The 26,595-nt window shown below is 44.7% G+C and overlaps 2 protein-coding genes across 2 annotated transcripts; both read right to left on the bottom strand.

Annotated features, from left to right (window-relative positions):
- Nucleotides 1-225: 225 nt before the first annotated feature.
- On the bottom strand, nt 226-10,021 carry LOC148111651 (uncharacterized). The gene is made up of 9 exons (XM_087880552.1): nt 9,988-10,021; nt 9,793-9,903; nt 9,281-9,391; nt 7,898-8,078; nt 6,159-6,261; nt 4,472-4,563; nt 3,444-3,538; nt 2,085-2,165; nt 226-516 (listed from the first exon to the last, which is right to left on the bottom strand). Exons 1-9 carry the CDS (start codon nt 10,019-10,021, stop codon nt 230-232), a joined length of 1,095 nt encoding a protein of 364 aa, XP_087736678.1. The 3' UTR covers nt 226-229.
- A 5,075-nt stretch (nt 10,022-15,096) lies between these two features.
- Nucleotides 15,097-25,854, bottom strand: LOC148111650 (zona pellucida sperm-binding protein 3-like). Its single transcript, XM_087880551.1, has 9 exons — nt 25,725-25,854; nt 22,688-22,908; nt 21,749-21,849; nt 20,774-20,862; nt 19,806-19,986; nt 18,296-18,404; nt 17,890-17,981; nt 17,118-17,212; nt 15,097-15,260 (listed from the first exon to the last, which is right to left on the bottom strand). Exons 1-9 carry the CDS (start codon nt 25,852-25,854, stop codon nt 15,097-15,099), a joined length of 1,182 nt encoding a protein of 393 aa, XP_087736677.1.
- Nucleotides 25,855-26,595: the final 741 nt, after the last annotated feature.

Genomic DNA, 26,595 nt, shown 5'->3' with positions numbered 1-26,595 from the left:
TTCCCTGGAAGAACCGAGTTGACAAAATAACTGCTTTACAGATTGCAGTCTTATCGATTTATATCGCAGGATATTAAATAAACCGCAGTTGGCTGCATTCATCCGAGAAATTTCAGCACAAAAAAAAAAGGGTTTAATCCAACCAAATTAAATAGGAGCCATAAAGACTCCCGGGGGAATTTATTAACTAGCGTGATTTTTCGGCTTTTTAAATCCTCACCTACACGGTTTATTCTTTTTTCCCTGGGGTCTCGCTCTTGAGCTTGCAGTAATCAATGCTGGATTCCTTCTCGATCTCTTCCGTCTCGATGGAAGCTCCCACCATCGTCTGCAGCTCCGTGTGGAAAGGCTGCTCCTTCTGGGTCCTCAGGCGCCTGGGCCTGATCACTACGCCAGAATAGCGCAGCACAGCCAGGATCAAAGCTACAAGGACCCCGACAAAGAAGGCAGCCAAGATGCAGCTGCAGACAAAGGCCACGGTTACCAATAACATCCTTTTCACGGTCTGGCATTTCCCTGCGGAGGAGGAGAAGGAGGGAGAAGTTGTCTGGGTACAAATAGTTTTAGAAAATAATCATCGAAGTGTTTATAACAGGGATCAGCAATCTGCAGCTCTGGAGCCGCATGTGGCTCTTTCACCCCTCTGCTGCGGCTCCCCGTCACTCAAAATATGTGTCACAACCGCCAATGTGCGACACCCGCCAGCACACAATTTATTGAGCTTTTCAACCATGGATAAATCCAAGAAAAGAAAAGTTTCAGAAGAAAACAGAATCTTTAATTCAACTACATAGGCTAGTTTTGTGGCCGCTCAAGAAATAGTCAGGCACAGGGAAGGTTTTGTGGCTCCCGGTGTTTTCTTTTCTGTGGGAAACAGGTCCAAATGGCTCTTTGAGTGTTTAAGGTTGCAGACCCCTGGTTTACAACAATATTCATTACATTGATATTAATTCTATAATCATCATCATCATGCTTGCTTATCCATTTTAACAAACCTCCCTTTTTTCCTTGGTCCTTTTTTTATATTTCCCTCTTTCTTTCTTTCTTTCTTTCTTTCTTTCTTTCTTTCTTTCTTTCTTTCTTTCTTTTTAATTTTTATTCATAAACATTTTTGGAAAACAGCGCCTTGTCAAGATAACATTTACAAATAGGGCAAAACTAAAGAAAAGTTGATAGTAAATCTAAGAACACAATAAGAATGATGTGTTCGATGCCTATTTTTTTTTCCATTGAAATTGACATTGTTATCTTTTAAATCAATATTAGAATCATATGTATAAATGGTAAATTGAAGGAAGGGAGAAAAATGAGATGTACGAAATGTTTACTGAGGCGAAAATGTTGAATTGTAAAAATTTCTTTTTTATTGTTTTTTTTAAAAAAAAACTTTAATAAAAAATATTTTTTTTAAAAGAATTAAGACAAAAAAGAATAATATAATAACAGTAATTATAATACTATAACAAAAAAAACTTAAATTTCTTCTTGCTGTCCGCTAAATGCTTGAAATTCAACCAGACTCCAGGCACCTACTACCACATGTGGTGGACGTGCAGTAAAGCAAGAAAATACATACCCAATTTCTGCAACTATTCTTTGTTTTAGCCTCCAGCTCTCTAATCATCTTTGTGGCTCTTCTCTGCACTCTTTCCAGAGTCTCAACATTTTTTCATATGGTTCAGAGCGAAACCATGGGTCATTTTTTTTTAAAAATTTGATTTATATGCCGCCCTTCTCCGGAGACTCAGGGCGGCTTACAATGCGTTAAGCAATAGCCTTCATTCTTTTGTATATTTTATACAAAGTCAGCTTATTGCCCCCACAAACTGGGTCCTCATTTCACCTACCTTAGAAAGGATGGAAGGCTGAGTCAACCTTGAGCCTTGGAGAGATTCGAACCAGCAGAAATTGCAGGCAGCGTGTTAATGACAGGGTGCACTAAACCACTGTACTATCAAGGCTCTTGCTACATCTGTTCCTCCTCTGGTCTCCATTTCCTTATAGGGACCCCTCCTAGTTCAGTTCTTCAGCCTCCATCCTGCCCCATAAGTGACTAATAAGTAAAAATCTGGAAAGATACCCACCTTCCAGCCAGGAGACATCTTCTTTGTGGACTTTGAGTGGACCAAGGAGTTCTCGGCGCGATATCCCTTCACCTGGAAACCCTGAACGGGACAAAACACACCACGCTTAGTGATGGAGGAAGGGGAAACCAAGGAAATCACAGCAGCAAATATTTGCCTAAATTTCTGTAGGAATTAAAGCTGCATTCTGAGCTTCAAGGGAGAGCAATTTGGAGTCTTCAGAAGGTTCTGGAGCCACTCTAGGCTGAGCTGTGGAGCCCGCTCTATGGCTTAACCACCTTTGGCCATACAGGTTATTATTTTTCCTTCTGTCATTAAAAAATATCCCAATAAAAGAAAACTGGAGACAGCAATACAAAAACAATTCTTACTTTTAAGATGCAGAGGTTTGTTTCATGAGCAATTTGAGACAGGAATAGCCAGGATACCATTAAAGGAAGTGACTGGCCCAGCATCACCTAGCTGACTTTAGGCAGGACTAGAACTCACGGTCTCCCATTATCTAGCCTGATGCCTTTAACCATTATACCAAACTGGTTCTTAACCAGATCCAAATACAAGGATTTCCTCAACACCAAAAGTGATAAAAGAGGAAGAAGAGGAGGAAGAAGAGGAGGAGGAAGAGGAGGAAGAAGAGGAAGAAAAAAAGAAAAGAGGGGGGAGGAGGAGAGGAGAAGGAGAAGAAAAAGAAGGGAGGGAGAGGGGGAGGAGAAGAAGAAGAAGAAGAAGAAGAAGAAGAAGAAGAAGAAGAAGAAGAAGAAGAAGAAGAAAAGAGAGGGAGGGAGGGAGAGGGGGAGGAGAAGGAGAAGGAGAAGAGGAAGAGGAAGAGGAAGAGGAAGAGGAAGAAGAAGAAGAAGAGGAAGAGGAAGAGGAAGAGGAAGAAGAAGAAGAAGAAGAAGAAGAAGAAGAAAAGAGAGGGAGGGAGGGAGAGGGGGAGGAGAAGGAGAAGGAGAAGAGGAAGAGGAAGAGGAAGAAGAAGAAGAAGAGGAAGAGGAAGAGGAAGAGGAAGAAGAAGAAGAAGAAGAAGAAGAAGAAGAAGAAGAAGAAGAAAAGAGAGGGAGGGAGGGAGAGGGGGAGGAGAAGGAGAAGGAGAAGAGGAAGAGGAAGAGGAAGAAGAAGAGGAAGAGGAAGAGGAAGAGGAAGAAGAAGAAGAAGAAGAAGAAGAAGAAGAAGAAGAAAAGAGGGGGAGGAGGAGGAGAAGGAGACGAAGACACAAAGAATGGCTTATAAACCATAGGCATGATGTTCACACTACACAGAAAATTCAGAACATGGAAATCACTTTGTAATTTTGTGTGTTGGGTGGAACTTGTTGCCGTTCGGCGTAAATGTGATAAGATACAGAAGACCAGCGGGTACCTCTGAGATGCCCACGAGGAGGAGGTTCGTAGTGGCAGTAGCTGTCACAACAGTTGCAGATGGACGACTTGGAGAGTTCATCCAGATTCTTCCACCTTCGGAAAATAATCCAAGCAACACTTTTACTATTTATTTTTTTTTTGGAAAAAAATGTATTTTTATTTTTAAATAAACATACATCAAAACATAAAACCATCTTCAATTACACACAGTGTGTCAGTTGGTTACAAATCTTTTGTGCGTCTTCACCATAGCTTACAGTTTACCTAAATTCTTATATTATTGATCTAATATATATCTATGTATTATTATCCTCATCATTTATTTCACTGTAGCTATTCTTCCCTCCTTTTGTACAAAACGTTCTAAGATTTGAGTGAATGTATATTATAACATTCATTTCGTCATCCTGAATCGATCCAATAATAATAATAATACATCTTTATGTTATATTTTATATAGTTCTACAATTCTTGTATTATAAAAATCTTTTATCATATTTCATTTCCATATTTTTTTTAATCTAACCACTGATAAAATAAAAGGAGCCTTGGTAGTACAGTGGTCTAAAGCACCCTGTTATTAAGACCAGCTGCCTGCAATTACTGCAGGTTCGAATCTCGCCAGGCTCAAGGTTGACTCAGCCTTCCATCCTTTCTAAGGTAGGTAAATTGAGGACCCAGTTGTGGGGGCAATAAGCTGACTTTGTATAAATATACAAAAGGATGAAGGCTATTGCTTAACGCATTGTAAGCCGCCCTGAGTCTCCGGAGAAGGGCGGCATATAAATCAAATTTAAAAAAATAAAAAAATAAAAATAAATCCCATATCTGATAATATTGTTTTATCTTCTTGTTCTCTCATTTCAAATGTCAATTTACTCATTTCAGCACATTCCATTATTATTTTCTTAATAACTTCATCTTGCGTTGGTATTTTCTCATTTTTCCAATTTTTAGCAAACATCTTTTACTATTTCTAAGGCTTTTTGTCAAGAAGCCACACAGACAGAAAAATCTGGGACTCACCTGGAGGCTGCACTGTCAAAGATGCACATCTTTTTTCCAGGGCTTGTGGGAAGCTTCTGACTCCATGCGGTGAGAAAGCAATGAAGATAGATCTAGAAGAGAAGAGAATCAAGCGCTTGGGATTAGGAGATGCCACCACGGCTGGTTCCTCAGGCCCAAATTTTACATCCGAGGCAGCCCTCCTCCAATGGGGTGGACTTCAAAATTCAACCCAGAATTCCTCAGCTGGCTGTGCTTGACAACGGACTCACACACGAGACAGTTGCAAGTGCCCTGGGGAATCATGCGATCAGGGGTGAAATGCTACTGGTTCAGACCGGTTCGCCCGAACTGGTAGTAGATGCTACCGGTTCGGGCGAATCGGTATTTCCAACAATCAGCTGTGCCGCACAATTTATATTCGCGAGAAAGCAGGAAATCCTGCCTTTTTAGCAAATCTAAATCGCACAGCACAGCTGTTCTCCCCCCCCCACTCTTCTACTTACCTTTGCAGATTCAGAAAAGGCTTCTTAATCCTTTTTCAGCGCTGAGTGGTAGCGCCTGGGGTGTGCATGCATGCAAAGTGCGCATTTGGCACCCACCGCGCGTGCGCGTGTGAAGCAAACTGGTAGCGAAGTGAACCGGTAGAGCATTTCACCCTTGCATGCAATCCCCTTTTGTGATCTTCAACGGGGAATCCAGATTTCATGGACAAACCTTGTTACTGATTTGACCACTGCCATGATTCCCTTAAGGAACATTGGGGGGCGGGGGGAAAGTTGTAAAAATGGGGCAAAACCAGGGGTGAAATGCTACCAGTTCAGGCAAACTGGTAGCGGCGGGGCAGGGTGGTTCGGCAAACTGGTAGCGGTGGCAGTGTGAGGCTCCACCCACCTGCCCAGACGTTGTTACTTCCTGGTTTTAACCAGCAAGTAACCTGTTTTTGACCCTCTGCGCATGCAAAGGCTTTGCACATGCGCAGAGGATCTAAAATCACATGTGACGTGCATACACACACTTCTCAACCAGTAGGGAGGAGAACTAGATTTTACCCCTGGGCAAAACTCACTTAACAGAGGTCTCACTTAGCAATGTAAATTTCGGGGTCGATTGTGGTCATATATTTATGTGTATTTTAGTACACGTGGCAATCTTTAAGTCAATATAGCGTATCCCTCTTTTGATGAGTTTGTGTATCGTTAGCCAAAGAAAAACCACTTTTGCCCAATTCTGGATTATTTACACGGGTTTGCAAAGCACCGGGCTAAATGTTCTCAGGCCAATGCCCCTTGCAGAATGCGGGGTGGATGTGGGCGGGGCGGAATGGGACTATTCGTCTCCGACTCTTCATTCTCCTCAGGCGCTTCTCCTCGGGCGCATCTCCGCCGACTTATCTCCTCAGCTGGCATGCCTCCAGTCATTCGCCGTGGGGAATGGGCCACCGTCCACTGTGTCCCACACCCTTCGACACGGCCCATTCCCGCAGAATCACCCGAGGAGAAACGTTCGAGGAGAATGAAGAGTCAGAGACGAAAAGTCCTAGACCTGCGGCGGACTGTGTGTATGTGTACAGTTCAGCTTGCGATGGAGTCACCCCTGGTGGTCACACAGGGCTGTGTTTGAAAAGAATTTGCATTTCCAGTTTGCATATCTTTCCCCAAAACTCCATCTGAGCATAGACCTACGTGTCCCACCAATTCCTACCTACCTCTTCCGAGTCATCCATCAACAGGAAAGCGGGCAGCTTGAACATGATTGAAGAGTCTGTTTTACGAAACCAGGTTACTTCGGGGTCCCCGGCCTGCAGACACCTGCCAAGTCCAGACAGCAAGGGCCAAAATGTTTCTAATAGCAAAGGCAGGGGATCTGTGCTTTCCAGACGACCCACCGGGCTCCATCTTCCCACCCAATCATAGCCAACAGCAGGGGATGATGGGAGATGGAAGAAGAGAGCCTCTCTAACAAGACACCAAGATGGGCTCAAGGGAAGGCTGCACTCCTCAGCACCATGCAGATAAATTCTCTGGGCTGTCCTTCAATTTCACCAAGAGCTGCCTTGTTGGAAAATATACAGTAGTGGCCAAAATTGTGGGAACCTTTTGGGAAAAGTGTATTTTCTAAAACTTAGCTAATAACACCACTTTTTTTGGGGGTAGGGACATAGTACCAATAGAAAGATAATTTAATCAGGAACATAATGCAATATTTTTAATGAAGGATTTGCTATTAGAATAGGATATTCTAATTTGCTATTAGAATACAGGATAAAGAAGAAAAGTGAAACAGGTAGAAAAAACGAGACACACAAAAATTATCACTATAGAAAAAACGAGATATACAAAAATTATCACCATGTCAGTTAATCCTTAGTTGGGTAACCTTCAGCATGAATGACGGCCTTACAACGTCTTCCCATGGAGTGAACCAAGTCTTTTAGTTCTGCAGCTATTCTAATGTGAAACCAAGATTGAATGATGGCTACTATGAACTGGGTTTTATTGCTGGGTCGCTTCTGACGAACAAGTTTCTTTAGTTCGGCTCCATAGATTTTCTAATTGGGTGAAGGTCTGGGCTATTCCCAGGCCATTCCAGCAGTGGAATAGGATTATCTTGAACACTTCTGACCAGGGGTGAAATCCATCAGGTTCTGACAGAACCGGTAGCGGAAATTTTGAGTAGTTTGGAGAGCCGGCAAATACCACCTCTGGCTGGCCCCAGAGTGGGGTGGGAATGGAGATTTTGCAATATCCTTCCCCCAGGAGTGGGGAGGGAATGGGGATTTTGCAGTATCCTTCCCCTGCCATGCCCACCAAGCCACACCACGCCCACCAAGCCACGCCCACAGAACCGGTAGTAAAAAATATTTGGATTTCACCACTGCTTCTGACTAACAAGTTTCTTTAGTCAATTCCATAGATTTTCAATTGGGTGAAGGTCTGGGCTATTCTCAGGCCATTCCAAGCAGTGGAATAGGATTATCTTGAAACTCCAAAAACTCCAAAAAAAATACGTTGTTGTTGTTATTATTATTATTATTATTATTATTATTATTATTATTATTATTTAAATTTGATTTATATGCCCCCTTCTCCGGGGACTCAGGGCGGCTTACAATGCGTTAAGCAATAGCCTTCATACTTTTGTATATTTATACAAAGTCAGCTTATTGCCCCCACAAACTGGGTCCTCAATTTACCCACCTTAGAAAGGATGGAAGGCTGAGTCAACCTTGAGGCTGGTGAGAATTGAACTCGCAGTAATTGCAGGCAGCTGGATGTTAAATGCTGCCTTAGTAGAAGGCATTAGCCTTCTACGCCACTCAGGCTCCTTATTAGCCATCAAACCTCAAAAATACACTTTCCCCAAAAGGTTTCCACAATTTTGGCCACTCCTGTATTTAGAGGGAAAGACCACTATAGCCAAGCCCCATAATCCACAGTCCCTCACCCGTGGTTTTTCACAATGATGTCGATCCTTCTGGCATGGCTATGATGCGGGGCGTCGGCTCCATAGCACTCCTCAATGAAGAGTTTGGGGAACACGCCTGGGCTCGCTTGGATGCTCGCTTCTATGTGGATCACAGAACCTTCCATGTGGATCTCAGGAACAGCTTCAACGCTGAAGTCCTCTGGAGGAAGAGACCAAAACGATCACACCTTCAACTCCACAAACCGGCAAGCGATGTCCAGAAAACAAGCTTAACATTCCCATCCCCGTAGGAAGTTAGCACTTGGCTTTAGGAATAGAAACAGGCAACGTTTTACTCTCCCAACCCCACCCTTTATACTCCTGTCAATTAAGGGGGTGTCTCCCAGAGTTGGCTGTGCACCCCTACAAAGAATGCAGAGAAGAGCAACAAAGATTATAAGGGCCTAGAGAGGCTAAATCCTACAATGGACAATTGAGGGGAATGAGGTATGTCTAGTTGGCATGCAAAAGTTGGCGTGCAAAAGTTGGCTTGAAACTCAACATTAAGAGTCCCTTGGGAGTTGGGCGGCATAGAAATGCGACAAAATAAATACATAAAATAAAATAAATAAGAAAACTAGGATCGTGGCATCTGGCGCTCTCAATTCTTGGCAAATAAATGGGGAAGAAATGGAGGGAGTGACAGATTTTATTTTCCTGGGCTCCAAAATCACCGCAGATGGGGGCTGCAGCCAAGAAATTAAAAAAAAAAACACTTCCTCCTGGGAAGGAAAGCTATGGCAAATTTAGACAACATCCTAAAAAGCAGAGACATCACCCTGCCAACAAAAGTGCGAATAGTCCAGGCGATGGTTTTCCCAGTTGCAATGGATGGCTGGGAAAGTTGGACCACAAGGAAGGCTGAGCGCCAAAGAATGGAGGCCTTTGAACTCTGGTGCTGGAGAAGACTCCTGCGAGTCCCTAGGACTGCAAGGAGATCCAACCGGTCAGTCCTGGAGGAGATCAACCCTGACTGCTCTTTGGAAGGCCAGATCCTGAAGATGAAACGCAAATCCTTTGGCCACCTAATGAGAAGGAAGGAAGGACTCCCTGGAGAAGAGCCTAATGCTGGGAACGATGGAGGGCAAAAGAAGAAGAAGGGGACGGCGGAGAATGAGGTGGCTGGATGGAGTCACTGAAGCAGTCGGTGGGAGCTTCAATGGACTCCAGAGGATGGTAGAGGAGAGGAAGGCCTGGAGGAACGTGGTCCATGGAGTCGCGATGGATCGGACACGACTTTGCAACTAACAACAACAAGGTATGTCTAGTCTAACGGAGAGAACAATAAAAGGAAATTTTTAATTGAGTTGCAGCTTTTGGCTTTTTGTATTAAACTAGGATCTCTGAAACGATCAGCCTTACCGTTCAGGATTCTTAGGGAGAAAGTCAGGTTGGTGTTGAATTCAACAGTTTGCGAGAATTGGCTTTCCACTGGTTTCCTGGTGGCACTTGGGAAAATTGGCAAGCCGTTTGCTGTAGGTTTTGTGGCACTGTGGGAGTCACGCCACACCAGTCCTCTTGCAGCTGGACATGGAAAAGCAGGAAGGAGAGAGAGAGAGAGAGAGAGAGAGAGAGAGAGAGAGGGAGAGAGGGAGAGAAGGTTAACTGGACCAGATGTTCACGGCCATTTTGAAGTCCACAAGTCTTATACTTGCTAAGTTTGGAGGCTCTAGGTCTAGAGGCTCCTGCTTGAGCAGGGGGTTGGACTAGAAGACCTCCAAGGTCCCTTCCAGCTCTTATGCTGATTGGCTGGTTGATACTGCAACTGAGTGGTCTCCCATCCCTTCCCTGAGGTGCAACGCAGCTCATCCGCCAGAGACGACCTCTGCACACAAAATTCACGCTCTTTTGTGCCTGCGAAACAGGTTGCTTACCGTGATAGATTTTTTTGAAGAAGCTCATTTCCGCCGTGGTCTTCGGAAGAGAGTTGGGAGCCGTGACTGGAGAGGAAAAGCCACCATTTCCTTGGGCCAAAAACTGAGTTGCTGAAAGACAAAAAGAACAAAATGGCCGATTTGGAATCTGGCTTCGCTCTCTCTCAGTCTACTTCTCACGTCACATCAACTCACCAACATTAAGCTTCTCTTTTATAAACCCATCCATGCTGGTTTATAAAGGACAATTTGAATTAGAATGAGAACAACAGAGTTGGAAGGGACCTTTGGAGGTCTTCTAGTCCAACCCTGAAAGAATTTTTTGCCTTGAGGTAGGGTTTTCACATCAAACTAAGTCAAGAGCATCCAGCAAACACACTTTTCCAGTTAGCATGGTGTGTGTAAGTCAGGATTAGCGGCAAATTCAAAACAAGGTGAACGGAAGGAGATGCAAAGACACCGAGTCTTTAACTGAAATAATCCAAAAAACTGAGGAACTGGTTTAACTAAAGATGCTGCAGATAAACCACTAAAGTTAGTTTCGCAACCTCGGCACCTTGAAGAGGCGTGAACTAGAACTCCCAGAATTCCCCAGCCAGATATTCTGGGAGTTGACGTCCATGCATATTCAAGCCATGAAGGATATGTGTTTAAGGCACATATAGGGTGTAGGGTTTCCTGCCTAAGCAGGGGGTTGGACTAGAAGACCTCCAAGGTCCCTTCCAACTCTTATTATTCTATTCCAGGGGTCAGCAACCTGCGGCTCTGGAGCCGCATGTGGCTCTTTCATCCCTCTGCTGCCCAAAGAATCTTCTATCTCCATACCAACCCAGGAGGCAAGCTGGATGTAAAAAAATGTTGTATTTCATTTAAAAAGTCAGCAGTTGCATTCACACACACAAAACCCCAAGGAAGTCCAGGTGCCTTTTGGAAAAAGCCCTTTTGGGACAACCTCTGGAAAGTTTGGGGAAGAGTTGAAAGCAAGGAAGAAGGTTGTGTCATTATAGGGCTCCAAGAAGGGGCTCAAGAAGCAGATGTGGGCCAAGGTGTTTCCACCATATTGTTCCCACCACTAAGTCCAAAGCATGGTAAGATCCCATCATCACCCACCTTCTCATCCAAGGTAGCACCTCCCAACGTTTGTGTCACCCCCCCCCCCACCTCTTGGACTATCACAGTCCCAAGAAACAGACACCTTCAGACAGAATAAAGGGATACCACTATACATCCTGTATAGCGGGTTTTGTTAACATAACTACAAACTTACAGGAAACTTATTTATTCCACTTATTTATTTATTCCACTTATTTATTTATAAGACTTATTTATTCCACCAAGCCGGCCTAGCCGAAATGGTTCTTAATTGGGATTTTAAATTTTATAGACTTGGGGGTTTTAAATTGGGAAGCCAATGATTTAATTCTTTTTTAATTATCTTAACTTTTGTATTGTATGTATTTTTTAATTTTGGCTGTTCACCGCCCTGAGTCCCTTCTGGGAGAAGGGCGGTATACAAATTAAATAAACAAACAAACAAACTTTTTGCTTTCCACCCCCACCCCAAAGTCCCCATATCTACAGAAAAACAAGGTCCAAAAATATATATAATCCACAAATAGCAAAGAACTTGGAGAGAACAACGACTGTGTAGACCAATAGACAGCTCCCAAATAAATTCAGAAGTTGAGAAGAAGAAAAAATAAATCTAATTTTTGATGGCAACTCCACTTTGGACTCACCCAGGAACAGAACACCCAAAGCTCCATAGAGTCCTCTTCTACAAAGCACCATCTTGGAAAGGAGGTTCTCCTTTCCAAACCCAGCTGTTTTCAGACTTCCTTAAATGACCATTGATTGCCTGGGACAAACTCAGGCTCACCTGATGCTGCTTCTTTCAATGCTGATTGGTCAATCGCTCTGAGAGAAGAACAGAGCTGGAAGGGACCTTGGAGGTCTTCTAGTCCAACCCCCTGCCCAGGCAGGAAACCCTACACCATTTCAGACAAATGGTTATCCAACCTCTTCTTAAAAACTTCCAGTGTTGGAGCATTCACAACTTCTGGAGGCAATTTGTTCCACTGGTTAATTGTTCTGTCAGGAAATTTCTCCTTAGTTCTAGGTTGCTTCTCTCCTTGATTAGTTTCCCTCCGTTGCTTCTTGTCCTGCCCTCAGGTGCTTTGGAGAATAGCTTGACTCCCTCTTCTTTGGGGCAGCCCCTGAGATATTGTAAGACTGCTATCATGTCTCCCCTAGTCCTTCTCTTCATCAAACCAGACATTCCCAGTTCCTGCAACTGTTCTAAGTATGTTCTTAGCTTCCAGTCCCCTAACATGTTGCCAATAATTGGATTGTCAAACCTGATAAGTCCTTCTAGAATAGAATAGAATAGCAGAGTTGGAAGGGACCTTGGAGGTCTTCTAGTCCAACCCCCTGCTTAGGCAGGAAACCCTCCACCACTTCAGGCAAATGGTTATCCAATATCTTCTTAAAAACTTCCAGTGTTGGAGCATTCACAACTTCTGGAGGCAAGTCGTTCCACTGATGAATTGTTCTCACTGTCAGGAAATTCCTCCTTAGTTCTAAGTCAGTGTTTCTCAACCTTGGAAGCTTGAAGATGGGTGGACTTCAACTCCCAGAATCCCCCAGCCAGTGCTGCTGGCTAGGGGATTCTGGGAGTTGAAGTCCACCCATCTTCAAGCTACCAAGGTTGAGAAACACTGTTCTAAGTTGCTTCTCTCCTTGATGAGTTTCCACCCGTTGCTTCTTGTCCTGCCCTCAGGGGCTTTGGAGAATAGCTTGACTGCCTCTTCTTTGGGGCTGCCCCTGAGATATTGGAAGACTGCTATCATGTCTCCCCTGGTCCTTCTTTTCATTAAACCAGACAAACTCAGTTCCTGCAACTGTTCTTCCTATGTTTTAGCCTCCAGTCCCCTAATCCTCTTTGTTGCTCTTCTCTGCACTCTTTCTAGAGTCTCCACATCTTTTTTACATCGCGGCGACCAAAACTGGATGCAGAATTCCAAGTGTGGCCTTATTACCAAGGCCTTATAAAGTGGTATTAACACCCTAACCTATCCGTGAATTGCAGTCCAACCCAGCTCTCTAGTGGCTCAGGTCAATGGGAGTTGGAGTCCAAAGATGTGCAACTATACAATAGATCTGCTACTATGTGTGTGTACATTTTGCTTTTACACTGGAGCACGACAAAGTGACTCTGCTCCTTCCCCAAAATGTTGGACTTCATATCCCATGGTTCTCAGCCAACGTGGCCAATGTGAAGAAATGGTGGGAATCGTAATCCATGTTCTCTGTTTCTAGCCTTGATCAATTCTCTCTCTCTTAATGGCTGGTTTGTTTTAATGATGGTTAACTTTTTTTTTTCCCTACCAAAAAGGCATTTTTCCCATTAATTAAAAATAATGTCCTCTGTATCCCTTTGGCATAAATTTCATGGTATTTTACATCTTTAAAAATGTGAAATGTTCATACATATATAGTTCGATCCATAAATAGCTTGATGATGCTTTTTGTTTGGCTTCTGACTGTTTATTAACTTTTGTGTTGATAGTTTTTGTGTTTTCATTAGTTCATTTTTTTGTGGCTTTTTAAAAAAAAAGGTAAGGCAGAGGCTGAAGCGTGTGGCCCCAATGCCCAAGAGCCCATCTCATTTAGACTGCCAACTTTGAACCCAAATTTTGTCCTTGCCCATTTCGTATTGGCAGCTTGTCTGGCCTTGTACCTCAAGGATCTCATCAACAACCTAAGGAAAGTCATTTCAGTTGCTTTTAATTTAGTCTGTTCCCAGCGGCATAGATACAGCAACAGTTCCGGTCAGCATTGTCCAGCTCTCGAGTCAACAACATCCCTGTTGGGTAGGCCCAGTACTTTCTGAAAAGTGTCGTAAAAGCAGAAGGCCAAAGGCGAGAATGGCTATCACAGCGAATCCGGGAAGAAGAGTGCCCAAAATGGCAGGCATCAGAGTTGGCTTCCCTCCTGCCAAAAGAAGGGGAAATATGATTAAGTTGAATAATGAATCACTAAATAAATTATTCCATTGAATAGGTGAATAAATCATACTTTATTTAAACAGTTGTGGAATAAGTCACAATTGACTAAGCTTTGCCAAAAGCACTGTTATTAACATCAGCTGCCTGCAATTACTGCAAGTTCGAATCTCACCAGGCTCAAGGTTTACTCAGCCTTCCATCCTTTCTAAGGTAGGTAAAATGAGGACCCGGATTGTGGGGGCAATAAGTTGACTTTGTATAAATATACAAAAGTTTGAAGGTTATTGCTTAAAGCATTGTAAGCCGCCCTGAGTCTCCGGAGAAGGGCGGCATATAAATCAATTTAAATATTTATTTATTTATTTATTTATTATTGAATTTCTATACCGCCCTTCTCCCTGAGGACTCAGGGCGGTGTACAGCCAAAATTAAAAAACATGCAGGACAAATATTAATATATATATATATATATGACTCTAGAAAAAGTGCAGAGAAGAGCAACCAGGATGATTAGGGGACTGGAGGCTAAAACATACAAAGAACAGTTGGAGGAACTGAGAGAATAATAATAATAATATTTACTTGTCTGCTTTAACAAATCTCCTTTTAGTATCCCCATATTTCTAACTTCTATTTTTATTATCTAACCATTGGTGAAATAAGTCCCACGTCTGTCCATTTCTGCACATTCTAATTTTTTTTTTTTAATTACACTCTCATCTGTCAGGATCTCTTCGCTTTTCCATTGTTGGGCAAATACAATTCTGACTGTAGTTAGTACCTGTAAAATCAAATATGTATTTCTTTTGTCATACTTCACCTGACTTTTTTGAACATACCCTACGGACACCCCGAGAACAGAATAAAGGTAAAGGTAAAGGTTCCCCTGGCACATAGGTGCTAGTCGTTCCCGACTCTAGGGGGCGGTGCTCATCTCCGTTTCAAAGCCGAAGAGCCAGCGCTGTCCGAAGACGCCTCCGTGGTCATGTGGCCGGCATGACTCAACGCCAAAGGCGCACGGAAAGCTGTTCCCTTCCCACCAAAGGTGGTCCCTATTTTTCTACTTGCGTTTTTTACCTGCTTTCGAACTGCTAGGTTGGCAGAAGCTGGGACAAGTCACGGGAGCTCACCCCGTTACGCGGCACCAGGGATTCGAACCGCTGAACTGCCGACCTTTCGATCGACAAGCTCAGTTCTTAGCCACTGAGCCACCGCATCCCAGAGAACAGAATAGAGACAGTTAAAATGCAGAAAGAACCCCTTTATATTCTCCTCTATTAGCAGAAAGAACTGACCGCTAAATTGATAGCTCTCGACTTGCCTTGTCTGGATGGCTCTCAATGAGGAGGGTGTGATTCGAACCCCACTCAGAGTCGCCCCCACTGGGTGCAGATCGCCGAACCGTCAAGCGACCGACCACCAACCAGTCGGATTGCGATGGATCGATTTTTGAAGCCGGATCTGAAATTGAACAAGGCAGAGCTTTCCTTAGAGGTCGAAAATGGGCATTTTTCCTCACGCTCAGTGGTGAAATCCAATTTTTTTTTTTTACTATCGGTTCTGTGGGCGTGGCTTGGTGGGTGTGGCTTGGTGGGCATGGCAGAGGAAGGATACTGCAAAATCTCCATTCCCACCCCACTCCAGGGGAAGGATGCTGCAAAATCCCCATTCCCTCCCCATTCCTCCCCATTAATTTGTTTAGTTTTAATTTGTTAATGGGTTTTAATTCGCACTGTTTTAATTCGGGCCAAAGTATATAATTCTTTTAATTAATTTTAAATTTTGTATTGTTATGTATTTTAGTTGGCTGTGCACCGCCCTGAGTCCACTAGGAGAAGGGCGGTATATAAATTGAATAAATAAATAAATAAATAAATAAATAAATAAATAAATAAAATTCCTGGGGGAAGCATATTGCAAAATCTCCATTCCCACCCCACTCTGGGGCCAGCCAGAGGTGACATTTCCCGGTTCTCTGAACTACTCAAAATTTCCGCTACTGGTTCTCCAGAACCTGTCGGAACCTGCTGGATTTCACCCCTGCTCACGCTCCCACCTTTAAGTCTAACCTAGGGTCCATCTATCCTTTAACGAGGGAGATGAAAGCATTCTGTGAGCGTTTGATTTGCAATTAATTTGATTAAAGCGAGGAAATCTTTTATTCCCTTTGATACATGTTATTTTAGTAAGAAGCATTTGTCATTCTGAGTCATCCCAAGCCTAAGGATCTAAGAAAGTTTTAGGACGTGACTAAAGTTGATTCAAAGTTTAATGTTTGACTTCCTGAGCTTGCCTGAGGTTAGAAGCAAAGTGGAATATGGTTAGAACTTGGATGAGTCACCCCTAGGAAATCCTACAACTATAAGCTAAGTGGAAAATTAAAAAGAACACACTTCAGGATGTAAGCAAGGACTAACCATTTACATGTTGTTGCCAAGATATCTTTATGGATGTCTTCCAGGAGTCAAGCTAATTTAGGGGTGAGCCACCTTTAATTCAAAAGGATGAGGCAATCAATAATGAGAAAGAGATTCATGTTTAAGTGGGGGGGGGGGGAGGACCAGTACTTGGAAAACCTGCTTTTCCATTTGGCACATTCCCAAAATTTGTGTATGGCTTTCTTGTCACGTTTCAAGTATTTGCATATGGAAAAGTTTTCGTAAATCGCTTTCCTTGAATTTCTAAATTCTCCCGGGGGATGCTGGTATTGGGAATGGCCAGTTTTTCATAACCTTGACCTCTCTTCAGCAATCTGAGGGAGGGAGGGGAGGGAAGGGAAGAGAAGTTAAGGGAAGGGAAGGGAAGAGAAGAAGGGAGACAAGAGGGAAGGGAAGGGAAGGGAGACGAGGGAAGGGCAGGAGACAAGAGGGAAGGGAAGGGAAGAAGGAAGACGAGGGAAGAGAAGGAAAGGGAAGGGAAGAGAAGAGAAGGGAAGGGAAGAGAAGGGAAGGGAAGAGAAGGGAAGGGAAGGGAAGGGAAGAGAAGGGAAGGGAAGGGAAGGGAAGGGAAGGGAAGGGAAGAGAAGAAGGGAGACAAGAGTGAATGGAAGGGAAGGGAGACGAGGGAAGGGAAGGAGACAAGAGGGAAGGGAAGGGAAGAAGGAAGACAAGAGGGAAGAGAAGGGAAGGGAAGAGAAGAAGGGAGACAAGAATGAAGGGAAGGGAAGGGAGACGAGGGATGGGAAGAAGACAAGAGGGAAGGGAAGGGGAGGGAAGGGAGGGAAGGGAAGGGAAGAAGGAAGATGAGAGAAGGGAAGGAGACAAGAGGGAAGGGAAGGGAAGGGAGGAAAGGAAAGGGAGATGAGGGAAGGGAAAGTACCTTTTACTTCTCTCTTGTGACGAGAACCAGCAGTTTCACACACCGAGTCACAACACCTGCAGACCTCATTGGCTGTCCCATCCAGAACTTCCCATCTGCAAGAGAGGAGACCATTTCAGATCCCAAAGATTTTGTTGGGGTGAATAATTTAAGTCACGCCTGTGGACAAGGCCCTCACTTGCTGCGCCCCCTCCTTAGCATTTATAGACCGCTTCACAGTGCTTTCCAGCCCTCTCTAAGCGGTTGACAGAGTCAGCCTATGCCCCCCCCCCAACCATCTAGGTCCTCATTTAACCGACCTCGGAAGGACAGAAGGCTGAGTCCACCTTGAGCCGGTCGGGATCGAACTGCCAAACTGCCGGCAGTCAACAGGACTGCATTCTAACTACTGCGTTACGGAATTACGGCAAGGATTGTTCAGTGTGAAAAACAGTGGGAAGTCATTTTTTCCCCCCAACGCCGTCGTAACTCTGAATGAACTGTTCATTCAGGTCACTAAATGAACTGTTGTAAGTTGAGGGCTACCTGTTTACCAGAATTTAAAGCTAGCTTAATTTGGAGATATTATATAATATTCTAAATACAAACCCTGGTTCAGAGGTCTTCAAACTTGGCAGCTTTAAGACTTGTGGATTTCAACTCCCAGAATTCTCCAGCCAGCATAGCTGGCTGGAGAATTCTGGGAGTTGAAGTCCACAAGTCTTAAAGCTGCCAAGTTTGAAGACCTCTGCTTTAGGAAGATAAGGTTATTTTTTCTTCCCATCACCTTTACCTGTTTGTATCCCTGTTAAAGGAGCAGGCCTTCCTTATGGGATTAGTCACCACTGCTGGTTCCCAGACGAGAACTTGGCAATGCAGGTAAATCTGAAAATTAAAGGATATTAGAGAAGACAACGCTCATTTTTAAATTTTCAATATAACACAATCTCATTTCTGTGCCTTCGGATGAAACGAGGTGCAGAACAGAGGTCCCCGCGAAGGGCGCCTCCTCCGGTTACTTTAATGGATGTGGTGTCCTTCGGGAGGCACGTCGGACACACCACGAGGAACCTCAAACCTCCGTTTTCCCCAGTTCAAGTTCCTAGTCCTCACCACCGCTCAGAAAAATACATCAGGGCAAGCGAAAATCTCAAGCTATGGCAAGAAGAGAAAGAGTGAGGCAAAACCGTGTTCCTTACGTCGCTGTTTATCCCCGCAAATTCAAAGGCCTGCAGAGAAAGACGGAGCACGTCGGGAGCGTTTCGAGGGAGGAACCGCGAATTTGCATCTTTGCTGTCCAGCAGGCACCTGACACCCAAAAAATAAAATAAAAAAAAGTTAAGGGGAGAAACGCCCAATCAGCATCAGTGGTGGACCGGTAGCGGCGGTGGGAAGCTCCACCTATCTGCCCGGACACTTCTGTGCATGGGTGGGTTCCAATTTTTTTTACTACCGGTTCTGTGGGCGTGGCTTATTTTGTGGGCGTGGTTTGATGGTCATGTGACAAACCATTCTTTAGGATTGAGCAGAAGTACCGGTCTACCAGGCTTTTAACTGCTTGTAGAGCTGTACCGGTCTACCCATTCGTTTTTGGAGGCACCGGTCTACCACCACACTGCCTTTTAACACTGATCAGCTGTAGGGCGGCCCTTTAAACACCGCAGCAAGAGTTTAAAGAGTTTTTTGCCGCTCTGCCACCACCTGAAACCGCTTTCAGGCATCAACCTTTATCTCCCTTGACACTCTGCCGAAGACCTACTTGGCAAAGCCCCACAGAGTCCAGAATCAAACCGAGATGCCGACTGGGAACAGAATTAACAATGTTGCTTTCCTGCAAAGGGCCCACATGCCTTTGCTTCTCTTTTAAGCCTTCTGGGAGGGGTCAATCATCTCCAGGCCTTACTCCAAAGTCGTCCCTTTTTGCTTTAGCTGCTCTTGCCTTCTGGCAGCTCTACGCATGCATGCACTAGGAACAGGCTCCTCCTGTTCCTCTGCCTCTCTGATGTCCAACTCTGGAGGCTCCAGAGTCTGTGCATCGCTCCCCGATGGCCCTGGCCTCATCTCTGCCTCCGACGCAGAGCCCTCATCCGAGCCTTCCCCAGATTCCAGGACTGGTCCATGTTCCTCCCCAGCCTCCTCACTGTCCGACTCCGCTGCCAGCTCTGCAGGCTGCTGGCGGATCACAACAACTCCCAGAATTCCCCAGCCAGTTGCTGCTGCTGCTGACTGGGGAATTCTGGGAGTTGAAGTCCACGTTTCTTAATTTACTAATTAAAACACACACACATGTATGTAAAACATACCTCACAAGCTCAAATCAAGCCTCCCTTTCCTTAACCCTAACCCTAACCCTAACCCTAACCCTTCTACGTGGAGTGGTTCGGTTTTAGCCCAGTGTGTTAAAACTTTAGCCCAGTGTCTTAAAAGAAGTTGTGGAAGCTTCATCACTGGAGGCTTTCAAGAAGAGACTGAAACTGCCTTCCGTCAGAAATGGTGTAGGGTCTCCTGCTTCGGATGTGGGGTGGACTAGATGACCTACAAGGTCCCTTCCAACTCTGTTAATCTGTTAAAAGCCTGAGATGCACACTCAACCAATGGCTTACTCAACAAACCAAGGTTAAGCAAACGGATCTTGAGCACACGAGTGCCTCGTTTTCATTGCTGCCAGTCCCCCCCCCCAAAAAAGAGAAGCTTCCAGAAGGTACTCACCCGTGGTTTGCAATAACGGTGTAATTTCTGAAGGAGCTGCCCAGTTCTTCCGCATCGGCTGCGATGCACTCGTCCACGAAAAGCCGCAGGGGCTGATGGAAGAATTGTTGGACTGCAAATTCAATATGGATTTGTGACCCCAAGAGAAAGGCCGACAGATCCGAAGGGCCGCTGAAGTCCTCTGCAACGGGAGAAAAGCTAAGAGAATTACAACAGGTTTTAATTTACCGATTGGACCCATTTATATAGCGGCCCAACTTATACATAGGTGACTCCGAGAGGCTGACAAAATTTAGGATGCCCACCATATGCAGGGAGTCCTAAATCAACAGTTTATTTAATGACACGTACTCTTAGTTTTTAAATACTCTTAAACAAGTTTTAGTAATTGTTAAGCTTCATCACTGGAGGTTTTTTAACAAGAGATTGGACAGCCATTTACCTGAAACAGTATAGGACAGTGATGGCGAACCTATGGCACGCGTGTGGCACATGGAGCCATATCAGTGGGCACGCAAGTGTTGCCCTAGCTCAGCTCCAGTGCGCAAGCGTGCCGGCCAGCTGATTTTCAGGCCTTCCGGTCCCACTGGAAGTCGGGAAACGGGCTGTCTCTGGCCTCCGGAGGGCCTCCGGTGGGGTGGGGAAGGCCGTTTTTGCCTTCCCCAGGCTCCTAGAAAGTCTCTGGAGCCTGGGGAGGGTGAAAAATGGATCTTCTGGTCCCACTGGAAGTCGGGAAATGGGCAGTCTCCGGAGGGCATCCGGTGAGGTGGGGAAGGCGGTTTTTGCCCTCCCCAGGCTCCTAGAAAGCCCCTGGAGCCTGGGGAGGGTAAAAAATGGTTCTTCCGGTCCCACCGGAAGTCGGGAAATGGGCCGTCTCCAGAGGGCCTCCGGTGGGGTGCGGAAGGCGGTTTTTCCCCAGTCACTTCTGGGGTTCAATGAATAAGCAATTAAATTACATTTCTGCTTACCATTCATAAATGTCCCTCGGAACATTAATCCACTGGAAGCAGAAAGCAAGCCAGATCCCGTAACTCGGGCAGGCCTCGGGCGTTGTGTCCTAGAAGGCAGGAGAGAAAAAAAAAAAAAGATTTGTCCAGCAGAGCATGAACTGATCATGGGGTTCCTGGACTCATCAGCCTTTCAAAGTTGATCAGCTCAGCAAACAGGCAGCCCCAAAAATGCTGGAACTCTGGGTATTCTAGAGCAAGGGTCTCCAACCTTGGCAACTTTAAGACTTGTGGACTTCAACTCCCAGAGTTCCTCATCCAGCTTTGCTTTGCTGGCTGAGGAAGCTTTGCTGGCTGAGAAACTCTGGGAGTTGAAGTCCACAAGTCTAAAGTTGCCAAGGTTGGAGACCCCCGTTCTAGAGGGTATGCTAATACAGGGTTCTCTAACATTAGCAACTTTAAACCTTGTGGACTTCAACTCCCAGAAAGTTAGTATTAATTTTCAGTGAGCCCTGCCAATTGTGGTTTATTCAAAAAAGAAATCAATTCCAACATTTTGCATTTTACAGGGGGTTTTTTGGTTAGAAATTCTGTTTATATATAGCAGCACAGAGCAAACAAAGAGTACAATCACCATGTGCTTTACTGCTCAACTGTGTTTAACTGTAATTGTAACAGGAAACTTTTCTTAGAACAAAAAGGGGTAGAACATATACCATAGATCTAAATTTGTAAACATTGCCATCTACTGGCTGAATACTACTGTAGTTGTTGCATAAAAATACATTTCAACAATGAATGTCAACACTTTTATCGATCCACAACTTCCCGAGATTAAGATTTGCAATGGGAAAAAGATACGATTGGACAGCAGCAGCAATTTGGTTAAGCCGTTTTTGAAAAGGAACATTGGGATTAATTTCTTCCAGATCAGCTCTGCTGCCCAGCATCCCATCACTTACTCCTTGAGTACAATTCTGCAAACTCGGCACTTACTCATAGATTGTACAGTTAATCCTCTCTGTGAAGGGGCTGTCCTGGCTGGATACTGGTCTGTACACCAGGTGGGTTGTGTGCTCGACCATGAGGCCAGATATCTGCAAGAACCAGAATGTTATGGGAATGTCAGGATATTTACTGAACCAGGGTTTGTCAACCTTGGTACCTTGGAGATGGGTGGACTTCAATTCCCAGAATTCCCCAGCCCCCCTCGCCCCGAAACAGCCTTTCTCTTCAGCTACGTTAGAAACTAACTGCAAACTCTTGAGTTTGGACCCCGTGACTGGCAATCCCCAGAGTCTCTTCCTAGATAATGTGGGACAAACTACAATTTGATCTACCTTGAAAATGTCAGGCTAAAGGAGGCGAAACTCATCTTTAATTTGGTAGAGCTAAGGGCATCATAAACAGTGGCGAAATCCATTTTTTTTAAAACTACCGGTTCTGTGGGCGTGGCTTGGTGGGCGTGGTAGGGGAAGGATACTGCAAAATCTCCATTCCCTCCCCACTCCAGAGGAAGGATACTGCAAAATCCCCATGCCCTCCCCACTCCTGGGGGAAGATTATTGCAAAATCTCCATTCCCACCCCAATCTGGGGCCAGCCAGAGGTGGTATTTGCCGGTTCTCTGAACTACTCAAAATTTCCGCTACCAGTTCTGCAGAACCTGTCAGAACCTGATCTTAAATCTCTCACTGGGAATAAAAGAAAGTCAAGATTTCTTTCTATTTTCCTGGGTATTTCTCCACTTTTAACATAGATCCACCTCATGGAGACCTAGGAACGGGTGAAGGATATTTGTGCCATGCTTGGACACAAGAGGGAAAGGTCCCTAAGACTGAAATACCCAAATCTATCTACAGCCTACAGATTTTCGGTACCAACTTTCCCCAAATTCCCACTCCGGATATCAAGGGAAAATCTTAACGTCCCTTACCAGTCGGGCGAAACGACACTCCTTGAAGGAATACTGAAAATGGAAGAAGTTCAAGGCATCGTTCACATGTGAAGAAGGGCAGCTGCCCAGGTATAGAAACTCCGGGTCCAACCTGAAGCCTGTTCCCCACAGGTCCATTTTGACAGCCAGGTGAACACTGGTCCTATTGCATTCATAGATAACGGAGTTTGCAGGGACTGTGGGAAAGATCAAAGGCAGAACTTATGGATCACGAGTCTGGATGGAGAATGTCAAAAAATCCTAGAATGTAAATCCACCCCAGGAAACCAAAAGCAGAAGGTTATAGAATATAGAATAACAGAGTTGGAAGGGACCTTGGAGGTCTTCCAGTCCACCCCCCTGCTTAGGCAGAAAAACCCTACACTACTTCAGACAAAGAGTTATCCAACCTCTTCTTCAAAACTTCCAGTGTTGGAGCATTCGCAACTTCTGGAGGAAGGTTATTCCACCGGTTAATTGTTCTCACTGTCTGGAAATTTCTCCTTAGTTCTAAGTTGCTTCTCTCCTTGATTAGTTTCTACCCGTTGCTTCTTGTCCTGCCTTCAGGTGCTTTGGAGAATAGGTTGACCCCCCCTCTTCTAGATAGATTATAGAAAGATAGATAGATAGATAGATAGATAGATAGATAGAAAGAAAGAAATAGATATAATAGAAAGAGAAAGAGATAGATATACATAGATGAGATAGATAGAAATAGAATAACAAAGTTGGAAGGGGCCTTTGAGGTCTTCTAGTCCAACCCCCTGCTTTGTCAGGAAACTCTACACCACTTCAGACAAATGGTTATCCAACATCTTCTTAAAAACTTCCAGCGTTGGAGCATCCACAACTTCCGGAAGCAAGTTGTTCTACCGGTTAATTGTTCTGACTGTCAGGAAAATTCTCCTTAGTTCTAAGTTGCTTCTCTCGTTGATGAGTTTCTACCCGTTGCTTCTTGTCCTGCCCTCGGGTGCTTTGGAGAAGAGCTTGACTCCCTTTTCTTTGGGGCAGCCGCTGAGGTTGTTGTCAGTGAGGATCCTACCCAGATATGTACATGAAGTTACTGGGAGAAGGGTTCGAAATATTTCTAGCAGGGCTTCCAGATTCTGTAACAGCTTTTGTTCTCTAGGCCATGTGTCTAGTAAACGCGCAAGATTCATCACACTCATCCGAGAGCGTGTTGTTTCTCTGTGTCATAGAATATATGCGGATACATGCGAGGGGTGGGTTCTAAATTTTTGTAACTACCGGTTCTGTGGGCATGGCTTATTTTGTGGGCGTGGCTCGATGGTCATGTGACAGTGGGCGTGGCTCGATGGACACGTGACTGGGTAGGCATGGCCAACTCAATGTCAACACGTCAAGGGGCTCTTCCCCTCCTAGCCATTCCTTGTCACCCCCAGCCTCAACGTATCTATAGTTCTGTAAAAATGTTGTTCACCTTTTTTCAACTTTATCATCTACGTACTATAGATTTATTTATTTATTTATTTATTTATTTATTTATTTATTTATTTATTATTTATTTATTTATTGGTTCGATTTATATGCCGCCCTTCTCCGGAGACTCAGGGCGGCTTACAGTGCGTTAAGCAATAGCCTTCATACTTTTTGTATATACCTGCTTAGTAGGGCTTTCGGCCCCCCCTAAGCAGTGTTCTTTTTTTTTTTTAAATACAAAGTCAGCTTATTGCCCCCCACAATCCGGGTCCTCATTTTACCTACCTTGAAAGGATGGAAGGCTGAGTCAACCTTGAGCCTGGTGAGAGTCGAACTTGAAGTAATTGCAGGCAGCTGGTGTTACTTAACAGTGCTTTAGTCTGCTGCGCCACCAAGGCTCTTAGTGTAATGTATCGAGGTGGGGGGATGGGGTGGGGGCTTGGGGGCTGTCCTTTTCCTTGTCCTCGATAAATATTGCAGGAAGCTGCAATTAAGAAACTAAACCAACAACGTTTCAAATTCTGTTTAATTCACTGAGATGGTGATGCAACAGGATGGGGTTGAAGGAGTCCACAAAGTCAAACGAAAAGTTAGTTTGCAACTTAGCTGCTGCACCTCCAGCCCATGCGGTTGGTTTATGGTTTCCATTGTAAGGGGGGGTTGGACTAGATGACCTCCAAGGTCCCTTTCAACTCAGTTAATCTGTAATCAAAGCGTCCTCGGAGATGCCCAATGCTTGTGCGGGGGGGTTAGACTAGATGACCTACAAGGTCCCTTCCAACTCGGTTAATCTGTAATCAAAGGTAACAGTACCTTTGTCTAAACTTGGAAGATAAGCAAGAGGAGGTCTGCTTACAACTTGGGTGGGAAACTAAGTTCCAGAGCTCTAGGTTAGACTATTTTTTGGAGGGGACAGGGGACTTAAAAAATATTTTTGGGGGGTTCATGTAGTCATCAGATTGCAAGCTGAACTCAAGGGAAAGGTTTATCTCACATGCGTTATGAAGCTGGTCACTTGAGTTAATTTAATAAACCATGGTTGAACTACAAACTACAGACTTTTTGGGGGGTATTTAAAACATTGTTTTTGGGTTCATGTAGTCATCAGATTTGAAGCTGGACTCAAGGGAAGCTTTATCTCACATGCGTTATGAAGCTGGTCACTTGAGTTCTTTCAATAAACCATGGTTGAACTACAAATTAGTAGCATTTGGAAACCATGGCTTGGTGTCAATTGTACAGTCAACCACTATTCCTGATTACTTGCCACCCATGCTTATAATTAATTAAACCAGTTTATTCCATTAATGTAGGGTTTTTTTTAAAGCTTTTAAGGCATACTAAACCATAGACTAACCATGCCATGCCAATACACCCAAAGCAAATTTTATGCTTCACGGTGGACAATTCCAGGTTGGGTTCCTCCTTAAAACTCCATCGGAAGAAGGGAGGGAGGAGGAAATGTATTTCTATTCCACCCCATCTTTCTCCAATTTGGAAAGAAGCCTTGGTTCTCCCAGGGGAGAGAACCTCCAACCCCTTCCTCCTCTTCCTAACTCAGCTTTGACCTGGAGGAAAAAAAATCATGGTTAGTTACCCTGTTGAGCTGTCGTGGCTTCCAGGATCATCCAGACCAAGAGTGTGGAAATGGTCCTCTGAGGCCCCATCTTGCTGGCTCTCCACTTCGCAACGCAGAAGAAGGAATCCAGGTGGTGTCTCTTGACCATCTCTTTATCTCCTCCCACCCAGAGAAAGCCCCACCCAGAGACACACAGGTGCTGGAGAACTGAGCCTGGTCTTCTCATTTTCTATAAGGGGGGCCCAAGCTGAAGACCAGAAGACTTGTCCCTTTTGTTCTGGAAGGGCCAGCAAAAGAGGCTGATCGGAAAAGGATGACAGGTTACTCAAAACTGGGGGGGGAAGGGGGTAATAAATAAATTAATTAATATTAATTTGGTTTTTTGACAATGAGAAATAGGAGCCAGTTCTAGGCTGCATAAATAGAGGGATAGAATCAGTGGTGAAATCCAATTTTTTTTACTACTGGTTCTGTGGGCGTGGCTCGGTGGGCGTGGTGTGGCTCGGTGGGCGTGGCTTGGTAGGTGTGGCAGGGCAAGGATACTGCAAAATCCCCATTCCCTCCCCACTCCAGGGGAAGGATACTGCAAAATCCCCATTCCCACCCCACTCCAGGGGAAGGATACTGCAAAATCCCCATTCCCACCCCACTCCTGGGGGAAGGACATTACAAAATCTCCATTCTCACCCCATTCTGGGGCCAGCCAGAGGTGGTATTTGCCGGTTCTCCGAACTGCTCAAAATTTCTGCTACCGGTTCTCCAGAACTGGTCAGAACCTGCTGGAACCCATCTCTGGCTGTTTTGATCTTATAACTGTCAACAGATGGTCTCTAACAGCTGGGGTAATTTTAATCATGGTTTGCCAAGCAAGCCAGATTGGTTTGGATAA

The sequence above is a fragment of the Pantherophis guttatus genome, chromosome 17, assembly GCF_059756535.1.
Source record: "Pantherophis guttatus breed Tessera chromosome 17, ASM5975653v1, whole genome shotgun sequence".
Classification (NCBI taxonomy): domain Eukaryota; kingdom Metazoa; phylum Chordata; class Lepidosauria; order Squamata; family Colubridae; genus Pantherophis; species Pantherophis guttatus.
Note: the sequence above shows the minus strand (reverse complement) of the source record. Positions and strands in the feature narration are given on the sequence as shown.

Bases quoted from the DNA above. Each gene is read 5' to 3' on its own strand.
- LOC148111651 (XM_087880552.1), bottom strand. From the start codon at position 10,021: ATGGATGGGTTTATAAAAGAGAAGCTTAATGTTG. The intron at 9,392-9,792 runs GTAAGCAACCTG...CAAAACCTACAG, and splicing joins CTTCAAAAAAATCTATCACG to CAAACGGCTTGCCAATTTTC. The intron at 6,262-7,897 runs GTGAGGGACTGT...TGGACTTGGCAG, and splicing joins ATCATTGTGAAAAACCACGG to GTGTCTGCAGGCCGGGGACC.
- LOC148111650 (XM_087880551.1), bottom strand. From the start codon at position 25,854: ATGGTCAAGAGACACCACCTGGATTCCTTCTTCTGCGTTGCGAAGTGG. The intron at 19,987-20,773 runs GTAAGCAGAAAT...CTCCCGTTGCAG, and splicing joins CCGAGGGACATTTATGAATG to AGGACTTCAGCGGCCCTTCG. The intron at 17,213-17,889 runs GTAAAGGTGATG...CCTCTCTTGCAG, and splicing joins TTTAACAGGGATACAAACAG to ATGGGAAGTTCTGGATGGGA.